At 35.1% G+C, this 11,269-nt stretch overlaps 1 protein-coding gene across 1 annotated transcript; it reads right to left on the bottom strand.

Moving 5' to 3' along the window:
* Positions 1-402: 402 nt before the first annotated feature.
* Positions 403-5,845, bottom strand: LOC110724265 (U1 small nuclear ribonucleoprotein C-like). The gene is made up of 7 exons (XM_021903687.1): positions 5,647-5,845; positions 5,283-5,367; positions 5,134-5,176; positions 4,727-4,768; positions 4,333-4,582; positions 1,116-1,445; positions 403-805 (listed from the first exon to the last, which is right to left on the bottom strand). Exons 2-6 carry the CDS (start codon positions 5,288-5,290, stop codon positions 1,120-1,122), a joined length of 669 nt encoding a protein of 222 aa, XP_021759379.1. The 5' UTR covers positions 5,291-5,367; positions 5,647-5,845; the 3' UTR covers positions 403-805; positions 1,116-1,119.
* Positions 5,846-11,269: the final 5,424 nt, after the last annotated feature.

The raw sequence follows: 11,269 nt of genomic DNA, 5'->3' as shown, positions 1-11,269 counted from the left end.
TAATGAATATTGATATACTGATAAACTAACATCATTTTATTGTAGTGACTTCCATTATGATGGGATATTGGAATTAGTTGAGTATTTGATTTTAATTTAGTGTTTGTGGAGTAGGAGTATTGTGATTTGTGAATTTGATTTGGTGGAAAAGAATTATGTAGGATTGCAACAATTATCAAATTTTCATTTTTCTATGAAATAAATAAGATGATACTCGTCCTCACGGTTATAAGACTTATAACATATCATATTGTTAGGCCATCTCTCATTCTCTCGCACTTATTAATGTCATTTGACTTTTTTTATTAAGAATTAAATTTACTATAAAAAGAAAAATAGTATTTTTAATTGTTTTGTAACAAAAAAAAACAGTTAATCGATGAAATTTCAAGGCAAGAGATGTGAAACATAATTGTCTAATACTTTCCATAATTGTTATGCCACAAGCTACAAATGTGAAACTGGTAATTTTCAGCTGATTACGCCTTGACAATTTGCATATTTCAAAGCACACTAGCACATCAATATGGTAGAAAGGACCAAAACATATTAATTGCTCTAGCTACTCCATATGTTTTACATGTCACAGCAAATTGATTAGAAGACAAGGGCGCAAAGCTATACGACAATATCCAGCCAATTCCTCCACACCTCCTCATGTTAACAAGTACGAGTAATATATCGATGCTCCCTAATCTCCATATGTTAAAAGAGTTCAAAACAAAAAAAAAAAAAAAAAAAACACACAGGAGCCCGGCATCTACAACCTTGAGGTATAAATACATCTCATCCTGAATCCAATGTCCTGCATCACCAAGGCATTTAAAATTGTAATGGCTCTGAAATGTCTTTGTGATTTACTTATTCAAATATAGAGACTGAAATGAAATAAAACTACACAAACAAAAATGTTTTCTCAAATCATCACACTTTGGACTAGAGTGTGGCCTCCAAGGAGTTTGTACAGGATTTGAAATCAAAGCTTTGTCACTTGTTTAATACAGAGTACTCTATTATTCAATGAGATAATATAAGAAAATAGCAAGCTTCATGTGAAAAAAATAAATAAATAACCAATACAAAGTATATTATGCAAGAATATGTTCCAGACATACCATTTCAGTTAGATTGAAGACTGTTGTTCGGGGCTTGACCATAAGTAAATCCGTCAGCACCTGAAGTTGCAGGATAAGAAACATTTCCACCAGCAGAAGGAAAGCTAGAGACAGCAGGCATATTTGTCCCTCCAAAGCTCCCGCCAGCAGGAGCACCCTGGAACCCAGGCTGTGATGCAGTTGGAGCACCACCATTAGTAACAGGAGGCGTTGCTCCTGGTACTGATGTTGAGGTATTCAAAGGAGGTGGCCCAGGTGGACCATTTGCTTGCACTGGTGCACCAGGAGCACCTGGTTGTCCCACAACTTGTCCTGGAGGTGCCCCATAAACTGTAAACATTTTGGAGCTGTTAATTAACTAAAAGAATTTAACCCCCCCCCCCCCCCCCCCCCCACAAAAAAAAAAAAAAACAAGAGTACAATAAGTGATGAGACAGAAAATAGCAAAACAAAAAACAAATACCCTCCTGTAATGCAATTAAACTTATGCTCATCTTCAATAACTGATGCAACAAAGAAAATGCAAAACCAAGAATATACAATACTTCAGGTAAGCATGTAAGATCTACTGCAGAAACAACATACTTGTGAACACAAAGCCAATTCTAGAGTATTAGTTAACAAGTACAGCATATCAGTATATTACTATATTACCAAAAAGTTAAAACATATTTGCTAATCTTGTATAGTTTCAGTCTGAACCGGCACAAGATCTCTTTGTCCTCTAATCCCCATACAAATTCCACAAACTATCATCCATAATCATTTGTTCAAAATGAAAAGAATTGACCAGTGTTACCTCATCTGGAGACGCTTCAGCTCTTAGAACAGGATTGCAATTGCAGGTGGGTGATTTTATAATTTGTGGCCTTGTGGGTGATTTATTGGGTATCCTTTTTTGGATCATTATTGGTCATAGGTACTCATTATACAAAATTTATAATACTAAGGAAAAATGATACAGTAATATATAACAGGCATATTTATAATTTTCCCTAGCGATAAATCAAAGCCACTCCACCATCACCGGAGCAGACAACTAATCTCTCATGCCTGACCACACTAATGACATAAAAAACCCAGATATTCTATTCAATGAACATCCCTAAAAAAGACCCAACATTTTGAACAATATATTTCACATACTACCTACGTTCCTAAAAGTTCGACTCATTTACTATTCATGTAGTCAAAATAAAATATATTAGCAAGTTTGATCTTATTAGATTCCTCTGATGATAAATATTTCAAATATCAATTTTTTAAACATTTTACTTATACATAGCCGAAGTTATTAATGATCAAAGATGTTAATTGGAGACCGTGCAAATGTAAAGTGAGACGAACTTTCAGGAACGAAAGGAGTATTTCATTTTCAATAAACACAAGTAGGGCTCATTTCTCAAACTCTAGATCTCAAAGTCCCCTTGATTTGTGTTCCTTTCATTGCATTTAATCTACCGTCTACAAACAGAAGGTGACAACTACATGTTTAGTAATGTCAATTTGGACAAACTAGCTTATGCACCTGATTAAATTGGCACCTACAAACTGCGATTTGGAACAAACAACTTAATATGTACTTTGTGGAGGGAGAAAGATAATTAGGTAACACAGGGATTGACTAACGGCATAAAGTTATCCTTCCAAACCTTGATTAGCAAAGGCTCAAAACAATACCATTGATTTAAAAGTCCATTGAATTTAACAACACTTGAGTCAGAAGTGCCATTGTACATTGAATGTTCAAAATTATTTCCTTTGTTACTAAATTATTGCAACACTTCACTTTTAGGAGGTTGCAAAAAAAATGTCTAACATTACTTTGTGCTGATAATGGGTTTCCCTATTTCTCTTCTTATCACATGGGTCCCTCTATGTACTTCACTCTATCAATCCCCTCATCATATGGGTCCCTCTATGTATCTCACTCTAGCAATCACCGCATCACATCGGTCTCTCTATCCAACTCTCTCAATCTATCTCCTCATAGCATTCCCTCTATCCAACTAAACCAAGTATTTTGTTGAATAAAATTACTGAGTAATTTTGTATGCACTTGAAGAACAAAAAAGGAGGAAAAAAAAACCTTCCATCTCTGCGAAAAAGCAACACAGACACCTCCCCCCCCCCTCCTCTTTCTCTCTCTCTCTCTATCCCCTCCTTTAACAATACCCTTAATCTGAGTTTCTAGGTTTTTAAACATTGTACAGTTCATGAATCATGACCCAAACTAGATCATTTGAAACACATATCTTGAGTTGCATATAAACTCATGCCATAGGTTGTTGTTGAGAAGGGATTCAAACCCTTACACTTCGATTTGAAACCACCACTAATCCATTGAGTCCTAAGCCACACCCAGATAAAATTGGCTCCAACAAATGCTCTCAAAGAATAGAAACCTTTCTCAATCACTTTGGATTGTTTCTTTCTAAAAGACCAAGCTCAGTGAATTATTAAGTTTATGGTTGTGTAGAACTGACCAACAATAAGGGACTTATTGAGTCGCTAACAATGAAGCCATGCACATATGTTCAATGTATTTGCTAAATTTTGACACAACCTAGTTAACAAGAAGTGCTACAACATTTAGCATTCTACATGAAAACTAGAACCAATCTGAAATCCCCGGTCAAATTACTCTCTAGTCTGATCAATAAAAAAAGGTCATAGTGACCACAAGATAGCAATAAGAGAACCTTCAAAGAAATATTCTAAATACCTTAGAGCCCTAGCTGAAGTGAATAGTATGTTGTAAAGCCTATAAATAAATGGGACATTTTCTGGTAAAAATATGCCTCTCATAGGGACAACAATCATGAGGAAAGAAAGCCTATTCCTAATCTAGGATAGCACAAAGGATCCTTTCCCTTTTTTACATGTATATATAGTTCATTACTGATTCAGATCCTTATTTTCTAAACAGGTGCAACTTTCATGATACTTTGTTTTACATATTTGATTGTCCAGCTACAGACCTACATATCTTGATATCTCATCAGTGGTATGATCCCATTTGAATCCTTAAGCATCATATGCTGATCAGTTAATTGATTATTTAGTTATGTTTTCACTAAGCTTCTTTGATTATCTTGCAGTCAGAATTTATAAGGAAACATGCAATGTAACTGAATATTAAAAGATATGTAATTTTCCATAAGATAAAATATTTGACCACATAAGAAAACAATAAAGATTGAAAGCATCAACTTACCCGGAAAACCAGGAGGTCTAGGAAAAACAGGTAGCCTGATCCCTGGAGCCATTTGAGCATTGGGAGGCAGGGAACCTGGAATCGGCAATGGTGCAGGAAGAATAGGTGGTCTAACACCAGGTCTCCATGCTGCATAGGCAGCACCAATTTGAAAAGCACCTTGGCCACTAAGATGCTCCTTGATTCTCTGATCAATCAAACTTTGCGTTTGTTGCTCCTCAAATTGTTGATAGTATATCCGTACATTTGCCTAAAATCGAATACAAATAACCATCACAAATAATTTGCCGGTTATGATCAAAAGCATAGGTTATTCAATTAAGAATTTTGTAGAATTGAATCAAATTTGGAAATATTGTTCTTTCCACTGCCTATTGAGGCAAAGCTAGCTTACCTTATGCTTATAACCTGCATTATGTTGCTTCCTGACAGATGGCTGAGAGCAAAAACAATATGTCAGCCAAACAAACATGGGGTTGATACATAAATTTTCTAATATTCTACGCCACCAAATGAATATGTCCCTCTCACATTTCTTCTCCCAACAACTGAAATAAAACCATCACTCTAATCTTTAACGTCGAACACAAACACAGGAATCAAATTATACGAGTGAAATGCCAAGTACATAAACTAGCCAACTCCTATATGTTTTTCACTACACTCACATTGGAATTCAATAATTAGAGTTAAAAATACAAACAATAAGCATAAATCAATATTCGAGAAAATCAAGACAAAAAGAAATAAACACATAATCAAACTTTGAAGCGCAACAAATTTAATAAAACAAATACTTACAGAATCATGTGTCAAGTAAGTGTCGCAGTAATCACAATAATACCTGTCAAAAATTCATAAACAAATTAACGACAAAAGTAAAATAAAACCTAAATAACTACCTTTCAAAAAAATTTCAATCAATATTTTGAGAACAGCAAATACATTACCTAGGCATTGGGTTGAGTTATGTTATTTTATTGAATTTATACCACCAGCTTCTACTCAACGGAGTCCGATTAGTCACCAAAAACCCTGGTTAAGTATAGAAAATTTTGAATGCGACAGAGTTAGCAACAAAAGCAATTGAGGCAACCAGTGATTTAGCACCTTGTAGGTTAAGAATGTGATTAGCAAATTTTTTAGCAAGAAACGATCTTTCCGAAAATAAATTATAACCAATAGTCCTATAATCCAATTTAAAGAACCCTAAATTGAGTAAACTGAGAATTAAATTACCGAAAGTGTGGAACTAAACCCTTAGATTGAGAAATTTATATTTAAACATTTTCAATGATTAAGAAAAACTATTACCTCAGAAGCTTAATCAATGGAGGAGAGAGCTATCAAACCGCTTCAATGGAGATTCAGAGCGCGTTTCAATGGAGGTGAGAGAGAGGGAGGGGTGGAGCGTCGCAGCTTACTGGTGAAAAAGTTCCGAAGGGGGGAAAATTAGACGTAAGAGGGTTCACTATGTTAAACTTATAGGGGTTGTTTATGACTCGTAATTCGTGAAATTCACCTTATTTGATTAGTAATATAGTAGGATGTTGTTTGATTCCTAACTAGATTTCTTTTAAATATAGAGTATATAATTTTATGTATTCTTACGTATTAGAAAAATTATTGAGACATAATCATTAGTTGTAAATACTAATTTTATAAAATTAATTTTGAAGAAGGTCAAACCAAATATAAAAATTTAAGCATATACATAAAAGTTAGATTTTTAATATACAATTTTAATTAAGCAAATAAAAAATAATTTTAAACTTGTAAAATAGAAAAAATATATACATCAAAGTATTTTGTTCAAAGCATAAGGGAAAGAGGTATTAGATACCATTAGTTGGTGATAGAAGAAAAATAAATAAATTAAAGAGTGTAGATAAATTGAGAGGAGAAATTAAATTTGAAATTTAAAACCAAAGAAAATACAATGACATCAGATTTTTATTTAGGCGGGAAATTTTTTCATATAAAGTCGCCACGTGGACAATATGATGTCAGCGTTTGTTCCTTTATAGAATAGATACTATATCTATTATATTACCGGGATGATGCACGGTTTAGTAATAATCTTTATTTTCATTTCGCCAAAAACCTTAAATTAATTGAATAATCTAGTGTGTATATATATATATATGGGGTTTTTTTCCCCGAATTTTTAGATAGACACGCAGGATTTAATTTTTTCAGCGCGCCATGTAGGATAATAAATTTTAGTGGTATCTAATTAAATACGAGATTATTAGAATTAAATAATTTAAATGACGCGTAAGCAAAATTGACGAATGAGATTTTCCAATTTAAATTAATTAAATATAAAATATTATCTTTTGATATCAGGAATTTTATCTAAATATATAACAAATTTTAGTGCATATATATATATATATATATTAAAAAATTTATTTAAAAATTTCAAACAAACTGTGCATCGCACGGGCTTCATCTAGTATAAGAATAATAATAAGTTTCTTTAAATTAGTACATTAATCACAAATTATTTTCAATGTTAATCAATAAAAATACAAGGTACAAACTTCTCATAAGGATAAGATTAGATGATGTACGACAGAAGTACTTATTCATACAATTTTTTTTACTGTTATTTTAAAGGATCCAAATTAATTACAACAACTACTTATGCTTAACATCTTTATTTTACATCCTAAAAATAAAAATAAAAAACTTTTGTTTACACTACAAGGGTTTTTTTTTTAAATAAAGATGCATAGGATTAAACGTAGTTAAAAGAGTGAATTACATCTCCAAGGTTCAAAGCTAGGACATCACCAGCTAAATTAAAGGTTTGGTTTACATGTTTAGAGTATCGCTCTTTTTCAAAAGCCACAATACAAACTGGAGGAGGATAATACAAAAAACAAGTTTGATTCACTATCTCCAACTTCTTCCTTGCATCTTTTGCCACTGGGTCTGCTACTGAGTTAGTTCCTCAATCTTCAAAGTGCAATTCCTGAAGGTGAAGCTCCCTTAGCAGGGCCCTACATTTTTTAATCAGATTAGGATAGTTAGCAGAAATTTGAATCTCTGTAATCTCTTCCACTACGCGCTTTGAATCTGTGCATATTATAACATTGTTCCATCGTTTCTGTCGCACCCACAGCATGCTAAGGTGAATAGCTTTGAGCTCTGCATCAAAACTGGTGGGGATGTACTCCTTCCAAGCCAACCTTTCAATCCAATCACTCTTACGTACAGTTTCTGCAGATAGTACCTACACCAGTCTGTTTTGTGGCATTAATGAAAGAAGCATCGCAATTGATCTTTAAGGAGGGAAAGGAGGGGGGACCAGGCAGAGTAATAGGGCTTGAGACTTTCTAATTTGTTAGTTAGTGAGAATTAACATTCAGTTGCAGCCAAATGCACTGGAGGAAAGCTTGATTGATAGGGGTATTTTTTATTTTTTTTTCTAAAGATCCAAGCGTTTCTTCTTAACCAAATATGCCAAAGGGTGAAGGAAAAAAGGATGTTCCAAGGGATAGAATGAATACTAGCAGCAGAGAGGTTGATGTTCCGCCATATCCAACTTTTCCATGGGATACAGGATTGAAGAGGAATCGGTAAAGGGATTTGATTCAAAAATCTTGTGCACGAGGACAAGAAAAGAATAGGTGAATGAGGGATTCCTTTTGAGAGGGGCAGAAAGCTCAAAAAGGGGGAATATGTTGGATTCTTTAGTGGAGGTTAGTGTTTGAGGCCATTCAATCCCAAGTGAGTTGCCATAAAAACAATTTGATTTTTGGATGGATGTTCAATTTCCGGTTTTTTTTTCCAGTCAAAGGAAGGCAGGTTACTAGGGGTGCATTTCAAAGCTTCAACTATAGCTTTTAAAGCCTGGAATTTTCCTTTGCAATTCTAGCTAGAGTATGCATTGTCTGGTTCCTCAAATAGCACTATAAAATTGAAAGCTTCATAGACATGATCAATAATCTCAAAGGACAACAGCTGTTCTAGCTGAGCTTTTTAGTTGCACTGACAGTGGGCAAGATTAAGAGAGAGCTTGTTTTGAGGGATGGGGTCAACAAGCATCTCCCTAAGGGATTGATTCAGCAGCCATCTGTCATCCCATATGTTTATATCATTCCCATTTCCAACATCCCACACTAGACTTTTCTTATATAGGCTCCAAGCTTTTCCTACTCCTTTTCAGACCAGGGATCCTTTGTTAAAGGGAGTAGGGTGGTGCTTGTTATCATTATATTACTCCCTAAGCAAATTTGCTTCCTACCCTTTGTTGTTATAGATAGACCAACATAGTTTGGTTAGAGATATAGTATTGATCATCTCATGTTTGGAGTAACCCAAACCCCCATCTTCTTTGGGATGACAGATATTTTCCCAAGAGATCTTATTTCCATTTTGAAAGTTCCCCCAAAAGATGTTTGAGCATATAGAGTCCAAATTTTTTGCAAATGGAGGAAGGAAAGGGAAGGACTTGCATATAATATCTAGGGATGGAGAGGAGGGTGTACTGAATGAGAATTGCCTTCCCAGCTCTAGACAACATGTTAGATTTCCATGAGGCTAATCTGGCGCCCACTTTATCAATGATGAAATGGAGGTTCCTTTTAGAGTGTTTCTTTAGTGTTAAGGGGAAACCAAGATATTTCCCAAGGTCAGAAGTTGCAGTGATGTTTAGTTCCTGCTCAAACTCATCAATCATGGCTTGGGGGTATTAGTAGAGAAGAGGTCGAAGCTCTTTGATCGTTCATCTTTTGCCCTGACATATTGAAAAAGCTATTGAAAGTGCTAGACAGGGATTTTAAGGTTTTGTGGGATGTATGTTCAAAAAGAACGATATCATCTGCAAAGAGAATGTGGGAAATGGGAGTTTTGCCACCTCTAAATCTGAAAGGTGACCAACTCTTATCCTCACATTGTTTATGAATCATATGAGATAGATACTCCATACAGATTATAAACAAGTAAGGTGAAATAGGGTCACCTTGCCTTAAACTCCTTGAAGGGGTGAAAGAAGAGGATAGATTTCCATTTATGAGGATGGAAGAGGAGACAGAAGATATACAACTCATGATAAGATCAACAGAATCTTGGTCAAAATTGAAGTAGAGAAGGCAGTGACAAATGAAGGGCCACTCCATTATATCATAAGTCTTTTCCAAATCAATTTTTAAAGCAAACACTCATTTCCTACCCTTTTTCTTTCTCTCCAAAGAATGGATGATTTCAGAAGCAATTATGAAATTTGTATCAGTCCCTCTCCCAGGTAAGAAACTATTCTAATTAGGGGATATGAGTTGATCAAGCTTTGGCCTGATTCTATTTACCTGAATTTTTGAGAGGAACTTATAACAGGAGTTAACAAGGCTAATTGGTCAAAAGTTGGTTATTTTGGTGGGGTTATCAATATTTGGGATCAAGCAAATGATTGTCTTATTGATTGAAGGTGGGATAGATTTTTTTTGAAAAAATGGATGTTAAAAACTACTGGCAGTCCTCCTTTACATACTCCCAAAAATGCTGAAAGAAGAGGGCATGGAAGCCATCCTCTTCAGGTGCTTTTAGAGCACCCACAGAGAATAAAACCTCCCTAATTTCAGAGATAGAAGGAAGGGAAGCACAGGAGATTAAGTTAAAGGAGGTCGGGGAGGCAGGTAAAGAGATGTGATCAGAAGAAAAGAGAGAACTGAAATGAGAAATAATGTGGTCATGGATACTATTAGGATCAGACAACCATTCACCCACATTATTTTTCAAGGAAAAAAATCCTATTTCTTTTTTTTCCGGAGTGTGGATGATAAGTGAAAGAATTTAGTATTTATGTCACCACTTACCAGCTAATCCGATCTGGAACGAGCCAACCAATACATTTGTTCTTGTTCTAGTAAGGAGTTGAGCTCAACATCTAAGGAGCACTCTAAATCAAAAAGGAAAGTATTGAATTGGTTAGGTCGTTCTCAAGGGCCTTTTGGGCCCCTACAATTCTAGCCATAGTGGACTTTATTTTTTGATTTAAAGATCCAAAAATAGTTTTGGCCCAAAGTAAGGTCTTAGAAGAGAAGGACTTTAACTTTTCTAGCAAAATGTTATTGGATCCAACCTAGTTTATTTTGACAAACGGGTCAAGATCCGGGTCACCTAACCACATTGGTTCGAATCTAAACATATTTTGACCCGGAATTTCCACCAGTTTCTCAAGGCCCAGCAAACTAGGTTATGGTCAGAACTCAGTCTAGGTAGATTCTGGACCACCGCCTTAGGAAACATTTGGATCCAAGTATGGGTAGTCTGGATTCTATCCAGACGTTCAAAAATCGGCTTTTTCTTTCTCTTGTTAAACCAAGTATATATATTTGTGACCCGTAAAACCAAGGTCGATAAGGTTACATTTGTCCATGATGTCTTTGTAAAGTCATTTGGTTTATGGGATGCGGGTTCCCGCCCCATTTTTCATGAGGAAAACATATTTCATTAAAATCACCACAAATAACCCAGGGTAAATTTATGCTATTTTTAAAATCAGAAGATCATGCCACATTTCTAATCTAGCTTTAAAGCAAGTGCTAGCATAAATTGAAGAAAGGAAAAAAGGTGGGTTTTTATTCATCTGAACCACCACGTGGATTGCGCGCGGCTCCTTTGAGACAACACTGATGTTGTTCACTCCTAAATTCCAGAGAATGAGAATCCCCTAGCAAGGCCCACCGGATCTACCACCTCGAACAAGTTAAAAGGAAGACATTCAACTATCTCTTTAACACCCAAATTTTGAACTTTTGTTTCAGTGATGACTATAATTTTCTGAGTTATGGTCCTAGAGTAATTGGAGGATATTACGCTTGAACCCCCTTCGCGCGATACCTCTAGCATTCCATAGAAGAATTGACATTCCTCGGTTCATGAAAGGAAGTTTTGCTAATACCTTCTTGGACTCGTACGGCGCATCGTT

The sequence above is a fragment of the Chenopodium quinoa genome, unplaced genomic scaffold, assembly GCF_001683475.1.
Source record: "Chenopodium quinoa cultivar QQ74 unplaced genomic scaffold, ASM168347v1, whole genome shotgun sequence".
NCBI classification, from domain to species: domain Eukaryota; kingdom Viridiplantae; phylum Streptophyta; class Magnoliopsida; order Caryophyllales; family Amaranthaceae; genus Chenopodium; species Chenopodium quinoa.
Note: the sequence above shows the minus strand (reverse complement) of the source record. Positions and strands in the feature narration are given on the sequence as shown.